We start from the raw sequence: 25,895 nt of genomic DNA, 5'->3' as shown, positions 1-25,895 counted from the left end.
CAGGAATGTAGTTTTGCCACTAATAAGTGTCCACATGTGCTTGCATGATCTTTATCTACAACAGCCAAACTGGTTAACACTCTTGTCTTCAATAGCTATTATCTCAGACATGCCATTATGAAATCAGCAGCTTAACAACAAACATCTAGAACTGAATAAATACCATCCAGATACAGAACCCAAATTTCAGCTAGGTCTTATTTAGAGATAGCTAGTTCTGTAATGGGGTGTATTTCAGCAATGCCAAAAGCTTGAGGCTGTATTAGCATGTAGGATGCCAGAAAACTCTATGACAGCGTTTCTTTCTCTGAAGGCAATCTAATAAAGGAAGAAGAAAGTGGCAGGCAACCTAAAGCAGAGGTTGGGAACTACCCTAAGACGAGTGCCTTCAGTTAGTGGTCACTGCACTCACTTAGGCTTCCTTCATGTGACCATTTTGCCGAATTAGTACTACTTTCAACAGAAATGCCAGCGCAGCAGTTGAAAACGTGAACATTTCCAAGACAGAGTATTTCAGACAGAGTAGCCAGACACTAGGCTACGTGAAAACTGCCAGCTTAAAAAAAACTTTTTTTTCTTTCTGGAAGCGTGTATTAGAGCAGAGTGAGAACGTGCATGCATGTGTATGCATCTGAGAAGTTTGCTCAGGACAGTCTCCTTGACATCAGAGGTTGTTAATCTTCGATATTTTATATAGTCTGGCAACAAGTTATGTTTAACACACAACCATCAAGCAGCAGTTGTTGAAGGTTTTTTGCTTGTTTGTTTTACAATGATTTCACATATACACATAATGCTACCATAGAGTTTGGGATGTAGTTCCTTTGGTTTGGAGGGCTATCTTTTTTTTTTTTTTTTTTTCATAAGTCAACTTCTTTCACACCTAACCTTCCAGCTCCTAAGTTCCAGAATGCTCACAGCAAATAGCTAACTTAAGGTAGAGATGCATTACAGACTGTTTCATTAATCTTTTACAGGCAGCTATCATTTCTTGATGTCCATGTATCTGCAACTGCATTTATTACATGCCTGGCAAGCACTGGTTGTATTGTCCACTCTTCCTCACCAGACCTGTCCTCTATCTTCTAATTTTGGAAAAGGGAACACCACTTTTAGTCTAAAAGAAGCAGAGATTCCTACTTGCAGACAAAGATGCACAGCCATATGGCTAGATTTATGTTCTAAAACAGGTGCTACAGTTAAAAGCTCCTATTATGGGACTAACAAATAGTTAGAAGTTAAAACCAGGTATTTCCAGTGTTTTCTCTTCAGAAAAAAAAAATCTCCCATTCATTCTTAGTGATCACTGAGTTGTTGTCCTTTCTCACTCTGATCCAAGCAATAGCTCAGGAGTAGAGCTTAGAGAAAGAATAATAATTTGTAAAGTTTTGAATACATTTCAAGTGATACTCAGACTGCTAAAATACAGTACGAAAAGCTGAGGTAAATATTCAAAGTCATCCTTCACAAATTATGGGCCACAAAATTGTTATCCGAAGCCAGAAACCTAATACCACAGTTGTATATTCAGGGAGAAATCATTATATGGTAAGATGTTACGACTGAAAGTAACTCTTTCCACTTCCAAAAGGTATAATGATCTGTAATTAAGCCTGTGCAAGTACAGCAAAGGATGAAGCTAGAGAATTTGTACAATACTTTCTACTTTGTTATGCAGCTAAGAAGCTCCCTTCAGATCTCATTCACAAATCTGGGGTGAAATTATAACACCTCAAAGCAACATAACTTCTTAAAAGACCGGCAATTCCCTGCGGTGCACCCACCCATGTAAAGAACATCATTGCTCCCATAAGATAATTCATAGTGCCTGGGCAGAGGATTCACACAAGTTCACAAATGCACAAGCTGTTTAACAAATAGTTAACTGACACTGTGCCTACGCAACTCTCACGTGCAGACCTTGCACTGAAACAACTACGGAATTGTACTCGTGCACTGGTAGTCAAATTGATCGCGAAACCTATTCTCAGCACCTACTTAAAGTTTTTCTAGTGTATCTCTTTTGAAACAGTAACTTCTTAATGCAGCTCATACCCCAAGCTGAACAAGAATGATCTATATTTGCAAAAACTGGCAAGAAACCTGATGTCAGTTCAACAGAAAATCACGCAATAACCCACGTGGCAAGATCACTAACCAGAAAGGGGCATGGGACATACAAAGGGAACTATGAACTTAACATCCTGCAAGCGCTGCTCATTGTGAGTGACTTTCCTTTGAGCAACATTTTTGGGAGAGAAAGTTTTCCCTACTTAGAGCCACAAGCTTTTGGAGTCCAGTTTACAAGTGAAAGCTCTGAAAATAAGCATCTTCTCCTCCCCCTCCTCAGCTTTACGTAGGAAAAAGACTACTCAAATAGTCTGAACTTTCTCTTTTCAAGATGTGGAATATGTATTTGTCTCAACCCCAAATCTATGAAAAGCCACAGAACTCCAGAATTTCTTAAATTTCCCCAAGTTACTTGTACTTTGAAGAAAAATCTCAAGTGCTTCCCTGATTATTGCTGAAAAGTATTTAATCACAGCTACATTTCCCTTGTTCCAGCTTCCTGTATATCATACTCTCAGGTTCAAAGTCAGCAAGGTGGGAAAACGCAGCATCTAATTTCTCCCTCTGGACCATCTGAATGATATTCATGACCACCTTCACAGAACACTTGCTCCTCTTCCAAGCATTGGCAACTGTCTCTTTCGGTTATAAACTTGTATTATGTACTTGGCTAAATCGTCATCCCCCGCTTTGATTATGACTTTGAATATAAATGTAAAGAAACCTCTTGACTAGACTGGAACACACACACAAGGCAATCTCTTCTCACAACTCAGCGTTGCCACTACCCTCAGAATTATGGCCCACTTACTGTGATCCTCTCCAATACACAGCAAATACAAAAATTCACATAGGGTTCTAGCAGGTCACAAGCAACTATCATCTAATTTCTGGTAAGGTACCTTTACAGACAGAGTATTAGGCCCCACCAGCCCACCTGAACATTCATGGGAGTGGGGGGGAGAGAGAGAGAGAGAGAGAGAGAGAGATGTCATTTCCTACCATCTTTCAGCATTATTGCTCCCCAGGCTTTTCTTTCTATGCAGAGGTCTGCAAAAGAGCATTTCCCCTCTTTCTCAAACATACTAGCTTCTTCTCCCCCTTCCAATTTTACATCAGTTGTGGGTTTCATTGTTTTTGGTTGGTTTGGGGTTTTTTGTTTTTGCTTTTTTTCCCCCCTTTTCCTAAACTCAGTTTCAGACTTTGTAGTTATTCCCTTGTCCTGCCTGGGATTCACAACCTGCTATAATTCACCTCTCGCTCCTCTTCTATTAAGAGAGCAGCTGACACTAGAACTCTCGGTTTAACACAGAGTATTTATGTATTTTGAAGTCTTAAGCAAATTATAAACTTCTCAAGTGTGGTGATGATAAAAATCCTTGATCTTGTAGGCCTATTATCCCTTTGTATTTGACACTCAATATAAAACATCAGTAAGGTGATCAAGACGAAGATTAGCACAGACACCAAGGCATGTACATACATGTAATTTACTCTCCCCCTCCCTCTGTTAATGCCAATTTCCAACTGAAGCCTGGCCTGCAAGCCTAAAATTTACGTTCCCCCACAACATAATAGCTTGCAAACCAATTCAGCTCCTTGCTTAATCAACCGCTAAGCCAGCACTCCCCAACTATTTAGTCCTACTCATTTTCCAAGAGGACACAAGTTTATGCCTCACTCCCAATGCAGTTAGCATATTGCGATGCTGCAAACAGAAATACCATACTTGCTTTTCCTCACATACTAAGTATCTCTTGCAGCTTCCAAAGGAGAAAGAAGGGCTCCCCGAAGCATGGGAAACTATTCTCTATGCTCATTACCTACCCACTTTTTCCACAGGACAGCAAGTCTGACATCCTTGGCTTTTCAATAAGTTAATCCAACAGTAAAATCAAGTTTAACTGTTTTTCCAGGTGAAATCAAAGGATGTAGCAAAGGTGAATTGACACAAGAAGATGCATTTGATACAAAGGAACTATAGATGAAAACTATACAGAGCAACTATAACTTCGGCTCTTCAACACTTGCTGGTTTGTGAAAAACCCCAGACTTTTGACCTGTTATTTTAATCCATGTCAGAAATATGTTTAGTTTGTGTCTCAAAATGCGATGAGACATCAAAAAATTATAACACAAGCCCATGTTACCTGAACTGCCACTAGCAATCATTAAAGAAAAGTTCTGGTGTTTAAATCTCCCCAGAAGTCCGAGATAAGATTGTGACAGGAACTTTGCATACTACCCCATCTTCTTCCTCATGTATCTGTCAACTCAGTCCTTGTATAAGGCTGCATCAAGTCTCAAGTTTTCCTGAGAAATACCACAAACAAAAATTCTTCATTCTATTTATGGCAACATCAAGACCCAAGGCACTTCTTGTTTTGTATATTATATGAAGGATGGAGTAACTCCTGTACTGCATATCACTATAAAAATGTGACATTTTCCAGAGAGCTTAAAAACAACCTACTGTGGTTGGGGGGGCAGCAGGGTGGTGTTTGATTTGCTTTTTTAACCAGTACTTTACAAGATATAAGATTTCCAACATGTTTTACATAGTTTTGTGTAGCTTGTCGTCAGCGGTGTACAGGGTGCTTTGAAGGCAGATCACAGTAATCACAACACTTCATGCCAGACTGATTGAGCCCCAAAAATTGTACCACTGGGGGGGTTCATGGGTGACCTAACCCAACACTGCTCTAAGGACATGATAGGGGCAGACAGCATGGAATAGGATTGGGGAAAGAAGCATGTTTAAAAGCTCTGATGGGAAACAAGTTCTCAAACATTAGGGAAATTTTCATAGTATTAGATCCCTTAAGGCTGGGAAAAGTATTACATCATCAACCTAGTTGGTCCTGCTGTTTATCCTGTGAGGTGAAGATGGGGACTTATCCCTCAGCATACCACCCCTTCCTGCATCCTGCATATCCCCTAGGAAATCTAATGAGCTGCCCAACAAAGAAAACGATGAGTCAAAAGGTAAGGGATGAGCATTACCCTTCAAAAATGCCTACGCTTGTGGCAACAAAACAGACCTTAATGTTTCTGCAGAACCAAACTGTGCTGAGTATCTTGACTTTCCCACTTCAAGCCTAAGGAGCATTTGAGCCAGAACCGAAGTGGAGTTATTTGACATGTGTGCCAGAAGAGTTATGGTGTCCAACAGAGATGTTGTTTATGGCACATGGTTTAGATTACCAAGAAGACAGGAGATACTGTTACCTTTTAGGCACCGAGGAAGTTTTGTTCCAAAGGCAAGGAAGTGGGTGGCAACGTTCCAGAATATAACAGTAGACAGCTTATGCGACACCTTGGTGACAAAGATCTGGAGATACAGTGAGCAGAGCTTGAATGGGTACTAGCAAAACCTGCTTTCTCTCTCCTGTGCCTTCACCTTTTCCACCTTTTCAGCAGACCTTCCTCTCCTTGCTTAGGAATGCAGCACTCTCTTCCATCCCAAACTTCATGTTTTTAATCAGGCAAGAAGGCAGAACATTTTAATTTTTTTTTAATGCACTTATACCCCTGGATAAGAGATGGTATCAACCTAAAATACTGAACTAAATGTTCACAGGATTACATCCCAAAAAATCTAAGTGAAAGGACATACATACTTTTCCTAAAATTACTTTTTCCTACCATGATTCTCTAGTTCGATGGGTTCCCCTGGAAGAATGACTTACAGATGGTACATATCTCTAATGTGCTCCTCTCCCCAAAACAGTAAGCATCTGGCATGCCTACTGTTTAATTACACAATAGGCTCATGCAGGAGGAAACATTTTCAAGCCTGGAAGCTTATGCTCAAACTCCAATTATACCCAGTAGCAGGAGCTGTTCACGGTCAAGAAAAAAGTTTGCAAATGGAAGGAGAAACACTATTAAGACACAGCAAGTAGGTATTCAATAAGTTTTTATATATGTGAAGACGACCATGTTTGAATGGGAAGAGGCTGACACAATACAAATTTTACAAAAAGCTGTATGAGAACTTTGTGAAATTGCTGACGACCACTGATCATAAACATGAAGACTCAAGCCACAAAACAGCCCTAGTTTATTCTGGAAACTAATATAATCTGACTACATCTCTGGATTTTTAGGTGTATACTGAGTTTAAATAGACCTCACCTATTATTTTAGCCTACCATCTTCAGAAATACGTATTAAAGTCATTAATCTGTAACTTTTCTATTCTAACAAAATGCTTCCAGGAAGACTGACACCCCAAATTCCGTAATTGCTGAATAGTGCACTCCCTCTGCTGGCACAGCACAGATGTCACACCTTCGCAGAGGCATTCTGATTACACTAATCTCTAGCTAAGAGGTCCATGCATTACAACACTTCTTCACATATACACCTGCTGTAGCCATGCTAACATTAAAAAAATGTCTGCTAAATGACTTCATAAGAGAAACTTTCAAAGGTGCCCATTAATAACTGACTTCCCTGATGAAAACCTTGCAGGAGCGCAACAAGACACCATGGGCCACAATCCTCGGTCAACTAAAAATCAGTGCTCGTCAGGTTAGCAGTAGTTTTCAAGGTGAAAAGTTTCTAAAGGCTTACTGTTGTAGAATTTCTAATCATGTGACAAGTAGTTCTAAGACATCAAAGAAAACACACACAAAAGCCAGAGTTAGCAGCAGCAAGCTGACGTTAACAATCCCATTCAGTCACGCAAGGGCTGCGTTTTCACTGTTTGCCTATGTTTTAATGAGATGTGAAAATCTTCCAGAAGCATTGTTTTAAGACACCCTGTGCCTCCTCACACGGAAACAAAACACCTACATTTTAGACTCCCCGAGAGCACCATACTAGATTAATTTAGTACCTATCTTAATCAGAAGAGCTGCAAGAAAGTAAAATCTTTCAAGCCACCTTTGAAACACCTAATATTTTGGCTTTGCGGCAAAAGGTTAACCCTCAGCTAATGGAGGTGCAGGTTTTGTTATGCAATAGACAAGAAAGTTAAGGTTTAGCAGTGAATAATTACAAGGAGTTTCGTCATCACTCACTAGTAATACACTAATTGACTCCCTGTGTCACATAAGCAGCTGCTATTCCCTCTGCCCCTTTTAGGCTCTGAAATATTAGAATGAAAACCTGATTTTTGAATGGGCTTCATATGTTAATAAATAAGGGAACAACCATATGTTTTAGCCTGCAGTCAGGCTGATTTCTTCCCACTGAAGGCTTCAGTTTAAATATCAAAAAGGGAAGGTAACTTTACTTCAAAGTTAATGAACACTTTGTGAACTTTCTTTTCCTTCTTGCTCATTTATTTCGCAGAAAATATGTAAGTGCTTTCTCACTAGTGTACAAAAAAACACCTTAGGTATGCAGAGATGAGGGTTGTCTTCCCCAAGAAACACAGATACAGGGGGAGAAGAATGAATGATTTACAAGAAGGACTAGAAGGAGAAGCATTAAGTGTTGTTTTGTGTACATACCTTGCTCTTCTAAACAGCTAATAGGTATCTTTGCAACAAATTATATTTCACACAACAACCAGAACAGTCTAATACAACAATCAACCTCCGGGTTACTCCAAGATGAAAAATGAACCTGTGGCCTAATAGGTGAAAGTAATTGTTTCAGACAACTGAATTTTAATTGCTTACTGGTTTTGAATTAAGACATCAAAAACAAGTGTTGGTAACGGGGCACTTACCTTACAAACAGCCATGATGTTAACGTTGATCATTTTGTCAATTGTCTGCAAGAAAACAAAGTTTTCCATTTTCTCAGTTCAAGTTATTTGATCAATATTTACACACTCTCTGGGTTACAAGTGCCAGGATAAATTCAACCTTACACTTACACATCCACCTTTACTCCTTGCCTTCCTGCTTATGTATCAGGAGCAGTGACAGACTTTCAAAGCAAAGTCTGTGAATTTCTTTTGGTCAAGTTTTGTCTCTGATTAGGGACTCATAGCAATAAAGAACAACACAGATGTATCACATTGACACCGTATTTCCTAACGGTATTCGCAATATTTATAAACTTTAATAAATTCTGATTTTTTAGACATGAATAGACATAACTATTATGAAGCTTAATTGAAGGTGAACCAAAAACCAGATACGTTTATCAATGGTATGTGCAGAAAGCACAAACCCACAGTGAATACAGTTAGCTACAGGGGGGTTGGAAACAAAATCACGCACTAGTAGATGTGTTCATAGTCAGAGTTCAATGCAACCAAGACTGTCCCTACATTACAAAGTGTCTAAAACTATCATATTTAAGTTTCATAACAGTGTTATGGAATATGCAGCTTCCACTCATGAAGACGCTTGCTTCCCGTCCCTTCAGTCACTTAAGAACCTCCCCACAAGCTAAAGCAGCTCAACAACAGCCACCAGATGAGACCATGGACAGGAGTGGCATTCAAATATTGACCCCAGAGCATCTGTCTGAAATAGAAATATAAAATGAAGCACCAGGGAAGAGTGTACATAAAAAAACACCACAAAAAAAAAAAATCATGAGTTGTGTTACGTTGCTTATGTAAATGTCTTAGCTTTTGAACGCTTAAATCTAATCTGAAAACTTTGAATGCGAGTACCTTAACCAAACCTAAATACTTTTGCCACATCCATTAAAGCATTTAGTGCTAAAAATGAGAACACTAGAAGGTACTACAAAAGCACTTACTGTATCCAGCTCTGGAACATCAAGAAAATATTCAGGATAAGCATATGAAATTCCCACGTTGTTGACTGAAATGAAAGCATGAAGTTTTAATTAGATTGCTTGGTTGCCATCTGATTGCTAATGCTCTGATTAATTTTCAAGCAATACTCTTAGAATGTTTTAAATGCAACATTTTAATTCCTCTAGCCAAGTTTCCTTAACTGTAAATATTAAACTGTAAACCGTAACTTCCTCTAGTGAGAGGTGTTCCTGCCCATAGCAGGGGGGTTGGAACTAGATGATCTTTAAGGTCCCTACCAACTTTAACCATTCTATGACTCTTTGATAAATATACTTGTACACACACAAGTGGAACGTGAGAGTGAATACTCAAACCATTTCAAATGCGTAAATGTTAATTCTCCAATTGTTTAAAAGCTGGCATATTTAGCACATTGTACCCATCTTCCGCCACTTTTCACAGCGCGGGGGAAGAACGCTGCTTCTTTTAGAAACGCCAGCGCACACCCTGCAAGTGTACGGGCGACATCGCTGCAACACGGAGATGCAGTCGCAGAAATGGGAGTTTCAAGCCAAAGAAAAGCTCTCAGTGCCTGGCAGGACATTAAGAGAAACTGTTTAACATCTCTCTCTTTTTTTTTTTTTTTTTTTGAATAAATAAATAAATGAGTGAAATAAGACACAAAAGAGTCTCCTGGTAAGTCTCCCCAGTACTTCTCCAGCCAGTCGCTCCCTTCCCCAGGTGTCCGCGGGGGGGAGGGGGGGGGGGAGCCCCTGCGGCGGGGGCCGGCCGGTGCCTCGGTCGGTGCCTCGGTCGGCAGGTGGCAGCAGGAGCCCAGGCTCTGCCGGCCCGGGAGGGCTGGAGGCACCGCCGTCGGTGAGGGCGAACGCCCGGCGCCGCGCATCCCCCGTTTCCCACGGAGATTATCCGCCTTTAGAAAAAAAGGGGTTCTGGTTTGCTGTGGCTGCGTAGTCACGGGCTCCTGACATCCGCAAAATCTTTCCCCCTTGGCAGCGTTTAGAATTAACCGAGAGAATGTATTAATTACTTAAAACCAATTTATTAATTATTTTTTTTCCCCAACACTTCAGACTGGCGAGGTTTTATTCTCAGACATTAAACCGATATCTATTCCCGAATCCCAAATCAAGTAGGGGAAAACTTCTCATACCACCAGAAAACAATGCCGCTCTGCAGCCTCCGTTGCCTCCAACTTAATAAAGCATATTGATATGGAGACCAAAAAAAAAAAAAAAGCTAGCAAATGGGATCTCCGTTTCCTAAGTATCTGTTGTTCATCTTACGCAAGTGAATCGTGTGACATTTGGTTGCTGTGGCAACATTTTACATTTATATAGTGTCTTACACCCCAGAGAATCCCAAAGTGCTACATATGCTCAACGGCACTGTGTACCTCCAGGGCAGGAGTCTACAGGGGTAAGAAACACTGTCAAAAAGCAGTGATGCCTTTTTATTTTTGTTTTATTTTTAATAAAATACCCCCTACACCTGTGCCAAAAGCTATCATTTTAACATCCAACCTGAAAGATATTTAAGTATCAACAGGGATGCAGGACACGCAGGAGAGATTCTGGCAAAGTGCACAAACTTCATTCAGCGATTCCCTTGAATGACAGCTCTTGTAGTTCAGATCTTTGTGTATTTATAGAAACCCTTACTTCCCTAGTCATGTTGTGTGTTTCAAACTTTTAACTTCTAGATAACCTTTAAAAATACAGGAATTGAGGAGAACAGGGAGTTGGCAAATTCCCAGCAGACATTTGCTATATTTAGAAAGAGAGAAAAGTTTTGAAAGGGAGGAAGGTTCAATCTTGCTATTGTGAGAGCGAGCCAGATTTTTTTCCTTTTTTTCATCCCAAAATAAACAATTTTTCAGTTCGTTTCTCTGGAAAATATTTCAGCTGTGAATAGTGGCAGGGTTTTGGGGACTAACCTTGGTTATTATCTCAAATTCAGAATATTTATATGATTCACGCTACAGAGACAGCCCTTACTGCAAACTGGGTCCCAGATATTTACCCCTCCACTCTCAATCACCTTTCTACCAGATCACACTTTGCTGCAGTTTGGAACAGAACATTAACAAAATTAGGTTTCAGTTTGCACAGGCGTATTTTACCTAGAGAAATCTGGATAACAACAGGGTAAGATACTGTCCAGCTCAAATGCCTTTCGAGAATCACAGCCATTTAAGAATAGCAAAAGAAAGATTTCCCACCTCTGCTTGTTTAACATATTGCTGTAGCTAGCACATGTTCGAAGTCACTGACAGACGCTGTTTTGAACACACAGCAAAACATTATGCAAACTCTTTTAGCCTTCATACGTGGGTGAGAAGAAGCTTCCAAATAAGAAGTTTACAGGGATTTCAATCTGTACTTTAGTTAGACTCTGTGCAACTATATAATCAGAAGCTCGATCTCGAGCAGTATATGTGGAGACTCCTGCATCTCTTAAGTGTGAGGCTAAAAAATAATCAGCATCAATCACTGGCAACTGTGCTGTGCTACCGATGCTCCTCATACCTACCATACCAGATGAGACTTGAAAGAAGAAAATATATAGGAACCTGAGAATTCATTCCTTATGGCTGTTCTCATTTAAACGCATGTTTTCCCTCACACATGTGAAAAACGCAGATCAGCAAAAGCTATATTCCAGATTGCAACAAATGCTACAGAATTTAAAATATAAGGCACTAAAGCATGAAATTAATTGCCATTAAAAAATTAAGATACAGTCTTTCTGGAGTAGTCATCACCTGTGTTGAAAAGTTACACTGGCAAGTAGTTTCTATTAATACAGCTATAGCTGGGGAAAAGAAAAAAACCTACGTATCATGTAATCTGATGAGCCCAAGCATGAGATTTACTAAAACTGCTAGTGATTAGTTAGAAGAGAAATTTCTGTAAACCTGCACTGGCAATGGCTGCAAGAAAAAAAAAAAAAGCAGAGGAACTCAGCTAGAGAATATACAACTCGAGCATTTAGTTGCTATTTTTACCATATTTTCAGTCAAGGTGCTCATGCAAATAAAAGCAAGAACCAGGCTCTGTTTGAGGAACGTGCTTGTTTTCCTGTAATAAGCTTATACAAAATTTGAGACACATTCACTGCTTTAGTACCCACTTTAAGCAAGATTATAGAGAGTCAGATTTTCATGATTTTGTGCATCACTATAACCTTATCAGAGCCTAAGAAATAATAAAAACCCCAGTGTGGGGTACATGTACCTCACACAGTAAAAGGTTTGCTGGTGTTTTGAAACATTTAAGTGATACACTGTTCCGCAGCAGTTGCCACGTGACAGGCAGCTTGCAAGCCTTACATTCCCTGAGTTGATTTTGACAGGACAGATTAGAACAGACACTAATTTTAATCTTCAATGTTTCTTTTGGAACTTATTTCCTTAAGAAACAAGAAACAGGGCATCCACAGCTTTGTCACAACCACTCTTTACACAAAACACATTGTTGGCCGTTGCAGCTACTCCAAGGGATTTGAATTTTTATAGCAATTAAATACCACACGTCATAAGTTGCGTGTACTCAAATCTGTCAGAAGTATCCTTTTTTAACTGAGTTTTTATACACACCATTTTCCTGGGCATTATTTGCAGACATCATACAACAAGATTCATTTATTAGCAACAAAGTTCATATAGTATATCATCATGTGTGTAATTAATTTGTTTTGAAATATGCTTTTTTAAAAAAAAAAACAGTTCTAGCTCCAATTATTGCACTTCAGATTCGTAAAATGAATTTTGTAGTGAGAAGTACTTCAGATCAGTAAAATGAATTTTGTAGTGAGAGGTCCTCTATCAGAGGGCATATACCAGTAGACATCCAAGTCACAACTGTGCAAAATGTCATGCCTTATGTTTAACCGTCACAGGTTCTCATCCCCATATTGAGTAAGTGTAGAAATATAGGATATACACAGGTATATGTGCTTCTACGGAAAGAACAGGGAAACTGATAAGAAACTGCCTTCACACCACTGTTCAGAAAAGATTCAGGTAGAATGCTGTTATGTTTAAACTCCTAACTTGTGACAATCACCTTAGTTCTGCATTTGACAAAGCAACTGGATGGATCACCTTGTTTTTTCAAGTACTACCACACAACCTACACTCCTGCAATACCACAAACCATACTCTGGCATATTGTGTGCTAACAGCAAAAGAACAAGAGCTTACCAACATGACCAGAACACACTTAAAACTTCTGAAGCAGGAGCCAGTTACTTGATGCTATGCTGCAATGATTAAATTTCAACAGCTCTATAATTATAAGTTAATAGTTCTCCCACAGGGCTCTACTGCTAAGCTGAATCTAAGTATCTGGAGCTTGCTTAGGTTCTAGGACAGCATTAGGTCAAGCCACTGTGCACGCAGTCATAAGTTAAAGAGCCTTTAGCAACCACAGAATAACACATTCAATAAGCATTGCAATTTCTGGAACCTAAGCACACATGCAAGCACCATCTCCTGTAGTGTACCAACAGGAAGCTACAAAAAAACACATATCAAGCATGCTGCAACATAGTTTTAGTCAAACATTAGCTTTTGGGAATTGGTTTCAATGAACTTCAATATGGGAAAAAGTTAGTAGGCGTGTCACGACGAAACACCACTATGAGAGATTTAGATCAGATACAAACCTAAAACACCGATCTCCAGGCCTTCCAATCCTGCTTTGATTCTACTGTAAATATCTTCTCTCTCTCCAAAGTCTGCCACAATGACTTTTGTTTCCACTTTGTAATTTTCCTCTAGAAAAAAAAAAGTTTTTTAAAAGTTTAAGCTTGAAATAGTTGAATTACCATTCAGATATTAAGAATATATCAGTTATTATGGTTTTACAAAACATTATGTTAAGTAGCTAATATTACACATTAACATTTTCACCTCTGCAATAGGAGTCCTTGAATTTTAATACAACCTGTAGAAGAAGTTTGCAACATTAAACTACTTCTGGTGAGAACATGAATTCTCAAATGATTAAGCATTTTACTTGTAAGGGACTATGAAGATGACAAGAAAACAAATTATACAGGTTTGCACAGAATCAAAAAAAATGCAGAAATCAAAAAATGCATGTACACAATGGTGTTCAAGTACAATTTGAGCAGAGCACTTTTTTTCCAGCTTAAGCCAAATGGTAAATGAGTTGCTTCAGACCAAGCAAAACAATTCTTTATTGCCTTCTGTTTTTATTCTCAATTCTGGTGCCATAAAACTTTTTGAATATTTAGTATTTTTAACATAAATCAAAAAGGGAACGTGTGGGTGAACAAGAAGAGCAGAACTTCAGTTTAATCATTCCAAAAACGTTCTGATATGCCGTCATCTCCATCCTTAACAGAACAGGAAAAATACACGTAGCCAACTACATTTTGAAATAGAAAAAGAAAGCAAGTATTAAAAATACTTCATATAAAAGGCAATTCTGTTCCCATCAAGCTAAATTAATTACATTGAATTAAAATCAGTACATGTCCTCTCAGACTTCGAAAGAGCAGAATAGTAGCTTAACCTCGCAGCATCTCTGTTCTGTTGCACCCGACTCCCACCCCAGTGTTCCTTAAGGAACCTGTATACAGCTTGAGAAGGATTTTGCAGCACTTTGCCCCCAAAGCCATTCATAAAAGCAGTGCCATGTTAAAGGAAAAGAACCATTCACAAAAAGATTAGAAGCAGCCAGATTCCCATGATGCTCCTTCCCATTCAAGGGAAAGCCGCGACTCCCATGATCCTGCCGTCCATTCATGCAGAATCATGAATCTACTGAACTCGCTGGTTTGCTGGCTGCCTCCCCTCCCTCCCCCCCCCTCCCCAATAGCCCTAATGGCAGATGAAATTATTTCTCCTCCTTTTCCCTCTCCCCACCCTCAACCTCTTCATCTCTCCTGAACAGCTGCATTGTTTAAAAATCCCCTGAGAGATGTTGCTATGTCAAATGACGACGTAAATAGCATTAAGCCCCTACTGCAGCAGCAGTCTTGTGATCGCGTCAGAAGAAAATCAAGTTCAACATGGAGGGGGGGGTAGAAACAGTCTATTTTTGAACACAGCTGTTCTAATATTTAGCATACACATTCAAGTTCTTACAGGACACTGAATTAAAGGCAGCGTTAGAGGCACATCTAATACGTGCAAGTGGACTGGGCGGGCAGAGCCCAAGTTGCACACTTCCACACACGTGCCATCTTTAACTGTTTTGTGGGGTCCGCAGCTGTCTTCACTGCCACTCAGATGCCTCATGAAATGCGAGTTGTTTAAAGAACCCAAACACCATCCTTACAAATTTGCTCAATTGGCCCTGGCCTTTTTTAGACTAAACACTCTTCATTAGGATTGTTACCAATCTATCTTCAAAGCCTTTTGAAATCACTAAAGGGCTACTGAGAGGACGAGGTAAGAAAAAAAATATCCAAACACCTAATACTATAAATAGAATAAAAATAAAAAGTCCTCACACCACTGTTCCTATAAGAATGTTCCTTGAGCCTTTAGAAAATTAGCAAAGAGCCAGTACATTTAAGGTAGTTAAGCAATACACCTATAAAAAAAGCACAGCACCCTTTGTGGACAGAGGGTGGGTACTACAGTATATAAAAACATACGAAAAGTAGAAGACTGCCTACCGGTATGCCCAGAGGACACAGTCTTTGTGCGATTGCTCACTGCGACACGCAAGACTGTCTTGCCCTGGCAGATGCCACCCGCTGACCAAACCTTCCCTCCCCATTTCACACCAGCATTCAGTTATTCTTTAACTTCTGCATACCTCGTGCTCTGTCCCAGAACCTGCAAGAGGCGGGGTGATCCTACATCAGAAAAAAGACTAGCAGATACATATGATTAAATGGTTCCATGTCAAACGACGATGCGAATAGCATCAAGTCCCTTCTGCGTAAGCCCGTCCTAGTATTCAGAGCACAAGGTGCAGAGGAGAACAGGTGTGCTCTGCACGAACAATGGAAAAGGGAATTTCCTTGATCTTAAGAAGGATTAAGATGTTCTCAAACAGATGGGCTAGAAGACAGAGTAGCACACACCCTTGTTTTATCTGCCAAAAAGACTCCGAGATGCAGTGTAATACAGAAAGAAGCAAGCAGGTTATGTTCTAATCCAGGATATCTAGCAGTGACTGGGCTCTGGCTGTCCAAAAAGAGAAAACCTGAACCTCCACAACAGAGCTTTCAGCTTGAAGACTGTCAGGTACTCAGGAGCCACAGGGAGCTAAAGAGGGGTATCAGCCAGTTTTTGCAGTCAGCAGCTAGAGGATCTGAAAGATCTGATATCTGCTGGCATGTCCAGCATTCCTGACGATATATTGAAAAGCGAATCTGATGTTTTGTCTCTGGAACTGGTACCTCAAATGCTTCTTAGCGGGGGGCTGAATACTACACCACCACGTTATCAATAGTTGCGCAGCAGTCAGTCATCACCAACCCATAAGGTCTCAAGGAAGGAAAAGGAAGTGCAGCAGACCTCCTTCACATTTCTCAACTCTGATACACCAGTATCTGAATCATCTCATTTACTAAAAATCTCAGGTGAGATCAGTATTGACCCTACAAATAAGTTTTAACCTAAACTTGTACATGGCCTGTATGACCTTAGCAAAGACTTCTGGTAATTTAGCAAAAGACCGACTATGCACAACAGTATCCTGCAATCTAATAAAAGCAGACATGATCTTCTGCAACCATACCGTCATTTGAAAAATAAGTTGTTGACCACAAACAAAACATCCTCACAGCTGTGGGAAGGCTGAACAAACCAATAGTCATAATGATGATTGAGCAGGATGGTACAAGACAAATAGGCAAAGTGAACTTCTGTAGAAGATACTGGGACGGATTCTTTGAAGATCTGGATTGCAACCCAAGAACACAGCCAGACTGCAGAGGCATAGGCATGTCCCAGATCAATATCTATAGAAAAACAGTTGTCATGAAAGCAAAGACGGTAAAAAAAAAAAAAACCACCACATTAGAAGGGGAACATAATGTAACTGAAAAAAAGCACTGCTTTTTGCACAGGTAGTAAAGAAGAACTGACCTCCTGAGGCATGTTCCCATTCTATGCATTCCAACACAATACGGGTTGAGATGGTCTGGAAACAAATAGGCTATTTAACCATGTTCTTCACATACACACCATCAGAAATACAAACACTTTTATGGACAGTCCCTCGAAGAAAACTCTACCTTTGGTATCCTCAGAAGAGGACTCCAAATAGCATCCCAAACTTGGTTAAGCTGCCACTATTCAAAATAAGCATAAAGATATTTAAGCAGTCATTCCAGGCCTGTCCAGAGGTCCATCTATGTAAGTATTTGGTATTCTGAAGCAGACAAAAAGAAGAAAATAGTATAAAGAATAAAGAAAGGACATATTAATGTTTCCTCACTTTATTATCCCAATCTCCAGCAGTTTGTTGCTCAGAAAATTCCTGAGCTGGATATGTCTACCCTGACAGTCTTCAGCCAACTCTTCCTACAGCCATTTGCCCAATCATTACAAATCCTTACACATTTTTCAGCACTCACACCACCTCACCGCTGCCGCTTTTTTTTTTTTTGGCTTTTGAACCTGCCAAGAGCAGAACTGACCAAATTTCAAATTGGCATGCCTGGATCCATTCCGATTGCTCCATCTGATATTAGGTTTTTGAACTGCCATCCCCTCTTCCTTGGTCATACCTCATAACGATGTTGTTTTCTTTCTCATTCCTATCACTATGCATTGGTTGATACTGCACTGACATTTGGTTGCTAACATTGAAGAGGTAACTTTTATTACTTCCCAATTTTGAGTCAGAGGACATTAAGATGTTAACATTTACTTGTTTTCATGTCCGTCTTTTCAGTTTCCTATGCATGTCAGACTTCTCCTATGCATCTTCTAGATTCTTCAGAATCTCAACCTACACCCTTCCACAGCTTTTACAAATCTTACCTTCTTTAATTTCACGAGCACAAGGAAGGTGGAATAGAGGCAGCAAAAACAAAAGGCACATCTACATCTTCCTTCTAAGGGGTCTCCACTTTCAAATACACTCACACTTTGAAAAGGAATGATGCATCATATGTCCAGATCTCAACAGTCTTCCTAAACTCTGGTCTTTGATTTTTATACAGACATTGTCTAATGTTCATGGAAGTTCTTGCTAACAAACTTTATTAGAGACTCAGTTTGATGTTTTAAAGTCAGAAACTAAATTGTCAAGTTCAAGATGTTTATTAAAAGGATAAATCATGTATGAATACACCAGTAAGTCATCAATGGTTCACAGGAAAAGAATATCTACTCTTACGCAGAGGTGACATGAGTGTTTACTTACAAATGCAAGGATGAAGGCTGCTAAAGAGCAGATTAAGCCCAAGAGGCCAAGAGGAGACCCCCAGTTCTACCTTACGATGGAAACAGTACCTCCAGATGCCAAATGAAGTTAGTTTGCAGCCAGCAAGATCATTAAGTGAAAGATGCTGCAGCACTGGGGGAGAAAGTGGGTGGGGAGGGGGGAAATAGTCAATGAAGACAGACTGGTGGAGCTGGAAACCATGCACTTCAACAAGCAGGCAGCCATGGAGCTCGCACAACTGAGGCAGCAGAGAACTGAAGACAGAAAGGTACAGAAAGGACAACTCAGTGGCAGAAAGCACACCAGCACCAACTCAAACGACAGCTGAAAAGACACAACACACCTGGTTTCTCATCTGTAAGATGGTTAGTTTACAACCCCACTAGGTGAAGCGAAAGCTTAATTAACTCCAAAGGCCAGAGAGATTTCTGACGCACAGGAAATGTATCCGGTGTCTTGCTACACAAGACAAACACTAATCTAAGTAATCAGGCAAACTAGGGCACACCTTTGCTACTAAAAAAAGATTCAGGTAGAAAATAGCACTGCGTTACCTAGAACACCAGAAAAAAAGCATCACACTGGAATAAAAAGTAGAAAGCTAGAAACTACAGTGAGCTACATCCTAAATAAAGACTAATAAAGACTTGCAAAGTGGCTAGGAGGTAAGCATCTTCAAATTTAGGTTTTTTGGAAGCTTGCAAATAATTCAAAGCAGCAGCCCCCATAAACTGAAATATTGGTTGACAGGCCAAGAAAATGCTAAGGAACTGAAGTTTTCAGACACAGATAAACTGGGCTTGAAAGAAGGTACCCCCAGAGGAGTAACCTTTTGTACTTAGACGGGAAAGCAAACAGACACTAGCCTGGTGGGTCAGGAGAAGCAGCTCGAGTTTACCTGACAGAAGCAGTGTCAGTGTTAAAGGGGTCTGTGGTACAAAGTCTTACTAGGAAACAGGAAAACTAGAACATCACCATCCTTCATAAAACGACATTAGTACTTGCACCACCTGTTTCAAAGCAGTTGGCTACAGCAGCTTAAGTTTGCACCAAGTATGTTGAAACAAATCCAGCCAACTTTGCGACGGAGAGGTCCAGGATACGAGGCCCACGTTGTAAACACGTACTGGGAACAGTTATTTCAAGCTCAGGGAAATTACATTAAAAACCTCTTGCTAGAACGGAACGCTTTACATTCAAATCTTCGTATAAATATTGCCATCACAGCAATGTGGTATAAAGCAACTGCTTGCAAAACCATAAAAGAAGTTTCACTTGGTCTTTAGCTTCAGGATGGCCAGAGATGCAAGCGAAGCAGTAGAAAAATAGCTCTCCGCTCTTCATCATACAGGAGGGGCAAAATTTGTTTAAGTAAGGAGATTCAACTACACCCACAAATAAAGATGACATCTTTCCAGTATCACTGCAGTGGCAAAACCCACCCTAATCCAGTACCCAGTCTCCATAAAGAGGATTTGTAACCTTTCAATAAAGGGCAAGAAGCTGAGACATGAAAGCAAAACATGAAAACCTCCTGCTTTTTAGTACTGTATGCAGGGCAGAGATGAAGAAGTTAAGACTACACAGTGGCTGCAGATAGCTCTACAAAGTCTCTGGGTTTGTTTTTGTTGGTTTTTTCGGGGGTTTTTGTGGATTTTTTTTTTTTTTTTTTTTTTAAGGGAGAGCCCATTCACTTTGGGAATGTATCCCATTTGGGACTCAGAGTTCACAGAAGCAGCACACCAAGTGTCACGTATGGATGGAATCTCTTTACCAGAAGGTCCAAATACTTTCAGACTGGTGACAGCAGATTGTTATTACGCACTGATAATATTCACCATATAGAAGCATGTTAAAGTCAGCTGGGTATGACAAGAGCTAGCTTTTTCTGATTGTTTTGAAGGGACTTGAGAATGCAAGGAATGGGCTTTGCCTTTCAGCAGAATAGAGACCAGCTGTTAATTACAGTTCTAAGTTACTCAATGAAGTTCAAGATATTGAGAAAAAAATGTAAAATGAGATACAGCCCCCCCCCCCCATCAGTCACAGTGAAATACAGAATCAGAGGAGCATATGGATACTTATTAGGAAAAAGAGCAGAAACCCTGGAGAACCTGCAACATTCTTCAGTAATCGGATCCCAGTAGCACAGGTAACAGAAGGAGAAAAGGCGATCTAGAGGAAAACCTCTGGACTCTTTTGTCACACACATTTTATTTGTTTTGATTACCAAGTCCATAGACAAACTGAATTCCTAAAAGGCTAGCCTTTCTGAGGGGATGAGAGTTCCCATTTGTGTAGCTGTATCAGTCCGTGTCCCAAATGACAGATCACACCTCTCATTTCTGTGAAAAAGGAAACCAGAGAGACCAGGGCCTGGCAAGCAGCACAGAAGATAAAGGAGGGTCACAGTGCTGAACCCTCACCCAGAGGGATGCTGCACCACAGAGACCCCATGCAAGAGAACGGGAGCAGATATGCAGCAACAGATACAGTAGGGTTTTTATTAAGATACGCAAGTTATACACGTTTCTATAAAACTCTGAACCAGAGTACTGGTAACCTAAGGAATTACAAAAGTTGAAGTAAGCCGAAGCTAAAAACAAGCTCTGTTTGCACCTGGTTTGCAAAGAAGTCTCTGGGTAGGGATGCTATAAGTTTCTGCATAGCATAACCAGATGCCTGCCTGCAATTTAACAGAACTGGCTATGTTTCAACACATTTTAAAAAGCACATGTGCATGCACATGTGGTCAAGCACTAAGTTCAGATTCCTTTCATTCAACTACACACACAACACTGCTGGGGAATTCCTTACATACTGCACTAGTTGCATATGTAATTTCATAGATACAGCTTCCTTAAAAATAGTGAATATTTTTAAAATCTAATCACATATAAGTGTAGAATGGGTAAAAAAAATGCCAGACCTCATTTAAAATGCTACAATTCTGTTTCAAGCTTTAAGTTTCAATATACACACACATGCACAAGTCAATTCCCCACTTCTCAGATTTCAAAGACAAGACAGCAAAAGATGGATCTCCCAGCCAAAGTCCACAAACCCTTGAGCCACAGGGGACATTTAAGTTTTTATTGTGTATAAGCAGTACCGTTACTACAAGAAGAAAAAAACCACGCTTTATTAATACTTGCCTCCATTTGCTCCTCTCTAACTCCCTTTACGTCAAAATATATTACAGCTTCTAAGATACACTTACCAAGTCAGAAAAATCATTCTTAGCAACACACAGGATCAATCAATAAGCCCATTCACCCAAATATTATGCTCAACATTGTAAACTTTCCTAAATCAAGCTTGCCCTAATTACAAAGCTAACTAAAAACACAAAATCAAGCAGCCTGTAAAAACAGCTGCAGAGGCTGACAGCCAGGGGGGCTGCACAGTCAAGTCATCGCAATGTTTCCAAACGTCGTCCTCGTGGTTATTTCAGGCAGTTAAGGCAAGCACAGCTCTGATGCTCCCCATGCACACACACCCCCCACTCCAGTACGCCACAGTGGGTCTGGGCACGAGAGACACCCACAGATACCGCAGGGGCGACTGTCCTCGCACAGGGCAGGAGCTCTGCCTTCCACGAACGGCATCGTTTTGCCCTTCTGTGGTTTCCCCCATCGCTACCTCAAAATACCCACTGTGGCTGAAGCTGCACAAGGAGTTTGTTAGGACGCGATCCCCAGCTGCTTCAGACACATATGCAACATGAGGTGTGGGAAGGTCAGTACTGTGTGACAGGCATCATCCCAAACTCCCCTTCCTTCTCTCCTCTTCCCTGATGTTATGTCAACCCCCCTCACCCGCCGCCCCCCAAGGCTTTTTTTGATATTCACTGGTGGTAGTGGTTTTTACACAGCACGAAGAAATCTATTTTTAGTTTACTAACTCATTTTATGAAGGGCATATGGACTTATATCCAATATTTCCAGTAACATTTAGTTTTCCTTAATGTCATTATTATTTGCTTGACTGTGACAATGTGTACCTGATATATATACACATGCAAACACAAATGTTTCATCACTTTTTGAAAATAAAAGTCTAAATTATTCAGCCCTATAAGTAGAATAGTAATGATTTAAAAAAAATACCCAAAAAAACCAAACCACCACTTCCCTCCCCCCAGATTTAAGTTCAGGGTGAATTCCAGAATAACCAGGAGAATTATTTAGGAAGAATTTGAGAGTCACTTACAGAGACTAAAAGGTATCATTAACAAAAAAAAAAAAAACAAAAACAAAACCCAAAACATACCCTTACTCTCAAGTCAATTTCAAGACATTTAAGTCAGTGACTCTACACGAATTAAAATAAACTTCAAAAGTGAAACAAGCTTCTAGGCTAATTCAGCATTTTTTATTTTTTTTTTTTTTATGTCCCCTATAGTTTCATCTGCATTCAGCATCCACAGAAAAGTGTTTACGGTACTCAAAAGACAGACACTTAAAAGCAAAGTCTTCACGGTCCTCTAAAGCGTTACTTGTAAGGGAAAATACATTGTTAATCAGTCCACATCTAATGCACAAAGTAGTATAGTACCCAGTTCAGCACTGGAAGGGTTGCACATGCTTAAGAAGTGACACAGCAATCGTATTTGTATCCATTAGTTACACCATTTAAAAAATTGTTTATTTTTCATATTAATGGATTTTTTTTCCCCTAAAGAAATTGTTGAGCAAAACAGCTCAACTGAATTTCCTTTCCCTATGAAGAGCTACTAACTAGCATTATTTTCCTCACTACAAGATATTCCTGAAAAAACAAAAGCGATTATCACCATTTCCTCATCAGAGAAGTCTATCAGGGATTTTTACAGCTTTAACAGATAGAGAGCTTGGTGTAATGGAACTCAGTCTGCTAAAAAAAAAGTGACAAGAGACTAAAACATATATTCATAGAATGAAGTTGTAGAAGGAGGACAGCACTGTTTGCACCATCCAGTCCTTTCCTTGTGCCAGAGAGAGACCGTTCCCTGTAGAGCCTCTTAAAAGGCCTAATTTTAGGTCTCTCGGCAGTAAAGCTTCCACCAATTTCCTTAAACCAGATTTGCGAAACAGACTTTCACTCAGCAAAAACAATCCAATACTCATTTTCCATGTAATACTCAGTTTATTTTACACTGAAAGTGATAAGCAATACATTGCAGCTTTTGTGTTAACAAGAGTGTTTAATGGCCCAGAGACTAGTGCAAGGGCTCTTGTTTTTGGCATCCACAGAAGCTTATGTTACAAATAGGTTGTTAGCAGAGACAGGCACTAAATTTCTGTGTATTAAAGAAAATGCAACCTATTCCCCTACCCAACTACTGCCAGGCGGCATCCCTGAATGTTTGCAGGGATGACGAATTCCTGTTTCTTCAGTCTGGGTTTCAAAAGTACTAAGTCAGTTACCTGCCCCATTGATCCAATTATCTAGTGCATAAGACATTAAGACTCAAGACACCATTAGGTCCCAGATTTAGCCCTGAACCTATAGACACCACATACAGAGTATCCGAGGTGTGGAAGGGGCTACTTCTGCTGTAGTTTATATTCAGGAAAGGAAACCCGAAGCACCTAATTCCCATTTAAATAACCTTTACACATTTCTTCTCCTGGACTTCATGGATTTACAAACTACCAACACAACAAATACTGCATAGAAGCACTCCAGCAGTGAGGTTCACAGCAAGCATGCTTCCAATCCTTTTTTTCCTGGAGGAGGCTAACTCAGTCTTGCCTGGTGTGAAAAAGCACCGTTGGCTAGAACTTGCCAGATCACTTACTGCTGTGTAACACACGACACCGACTGCTGAACTTTCTTAAACTGGTTTTCATCCTTAAAACCAACTATGTTAACGTGGTCTGTTACTCTGTATGCTGACAGCTGATACATAAACAAAGCGCTTTTGCAAGGATGTCGCTAGTCACCTGCAGAACATTGTACTCATGGCTTCTCCTGCCTTGTTGCTACCTCAAAATTTTCCTAAAGGGTGAAGTAGTCCTAGGACTGCATCCTGTAGCTTGCAGGACATCTGTCAAATGTTTCTCTCTAAGCATCCTGCTCAGCTTCTTCAAATTAATCTGGGCAAGACTTCACTGAGAAAATGCAAGAGAAGATGAGGAAAAAGGAGGGGGGGGAACTGGACACAAACCCCAAGCCACAGAAGCAGGATGTTTCTTAAAGAAAAAACAACAACAACAAAAAAAAAAAGTAAAAAGTTCCCTTCCCAATTGCTCTGTCTTTCATGTGCTCTGTTGATTGTACATGGGGTTCATCTGTTACATTTATTGACAAATTAATTTCACTTGAATCCTCTGTCAGCTCTCTACAGTGTCTGACAACTGCTCATTTAGCAAGCGGCTGACACCATTCAGTGCAAGACCATGGGAACTTTCTCCGCTTCATCCAAGGGAAACTTCCGTCAGAGATGAAAACCAAGAGCTCATTTTGGATCAAAGATCCTTATGCTACAACTTTATGTGAAAGGTAACTTCAGTGCATCAAAACAAGTTCAAAATATTTGAAGCCATTTTGTCAAGTCCAAGAAATATAGGGGGATTTCAAGAATGTCAAGCTGAACCTGGCTCAGATGATGGAAGGCTGCAAACACATTAATTTACCTTGAAATAGATCACAAAAGGTCAAAATAACTGCCGGATTCCGTTAGTCTTCAAGTTAAGCTCAGGAAAGCGAACCTTGTCATTTCTGTGCAAGAAAAGTAAAAAGATGATGTCCCCTTACTCACCGAGTCTGCATTTCAACCTCCTCTATTAGATGCAAATTTTCCTACCTGCCAATTCTAAGATGCAAGGAGGATTTACCGGGGCACGGGGGTGGGCAGGAAATGCAAACGACAGGGCAGAGATGAAGGGGCAAAGTGCTACAAGGTAGGTGCGGCTGAGCATCTGCAGGGGACAGATTTGCCACGGAGGGGCATTGGCCATTTGTAGCAGTAGGTCACAGCAGCAGCTGAGACACAAGCACAGTGATCAGCATCAGGTCTGCTCCAGAATGCTCCCTGATATCTTTTTACCAAGAAAGCAGAAGAAAGCGGTAAAACTCATCTGCGTAAGAAGTGGAGAAGGAACATTTCTGGTTTTGGCACCAGATCCCATACCTTTCTTGTACTCACAAAGAGTAGTGAGAACATGATAGGTCCCAAGTCTAAACATGACAGCTATCGGTTTACAATGTACCTGAAATCTTAGGGTTAAAGAGTAGCTCAAGATGAAACTACCGCAACCAAGAAACTTCAGGAACTCTGCACACTGAGCTAAGGAAACTTGTTGGAAGTAAATAGTCAGCCATGCAGATTTTAATTGCAAAAACCTATATTTTCTTAAAGACAGACACGAAACAGAATCAAATTAAAGTTTTGGACACTACTTCTTAAACAGTATTAAAGGCTTAAAAGACAATGTATTCCAGTTAAACCATCATTTGTGAGAACACATTGGGAAAATTTTGATTTTTTCAGTCCAAACAATTTCTTAGGAGCTAATATTATCACCTGGGTGTAACACTAACCACCATCAACTTGAAAGCAGCAAATGTCAATTTGCTCAAAAAAACCTCAAAGTCTCCTGTGTTACATTTATACACACTTACCTTGTGCATATAAATACTTGTGTAAGTAGGTACTTGCACTTGCAAGTAGGAACACTGCTTAGCTACAACTGTTTGTTCTTGACTCACACAGCTCATGCGCAACTCCACCACCTGTCCTGTGAAGCCACCAGCTAATAACACAC

At 40.1% G+C, this 25,895-nt stretch overlaps 1 protein-coding gene across 1 annotated transcript in view; it reads right to left on the bottom strand.

Annotated features, from left to right (window-relative positions):
• HSD17B12 (hydroxysteroid (17-beta) dehydrogenase 12) overlaps nt 1-25,895 on the bottom strand; it is a 57,628-nt gene that overhangs the window by 20,896 nt on the left and 10,837 nt on the right. Inside the window, exons 4-6 of the mRNA XM_009895696.1 lie at nt 13,430-13,540; nt 8,743-8,807; nt 7,754-7,798 (exon numbers count right to left, since the gene is read on the bottom strand). Coding sequence (XP_009893998.1) covers nt 7,754-7,798; nt 8,743-8,807; nt 13,430-13,540 — 221 coding nt within the window. The remainder of the gene's footprint in view (nt 1-7,753; nt 7,799-8,742; nt 8,808-13,429; nt 13,541-25,895) is intronic.

Source organism: Charadrius vociferus, unplaced genomic scaffold (assembly GCF_000708025.1).
Source record: "Charadrius vociferus isolate BGI_N301 unplaced genomic scaffold, ASM70802v2 scaffold111, whole genome shotgun sequence".
Taxonomy (NCBI): Eukaryota; Metazoa; Chordata; class Aves; order Charadriiformes; family Charadriidae; genus Charadrius; species Charadrius vociferus.
This window is presented reverse-complemented; position numbering and strand designations above follow the sequence as displayed.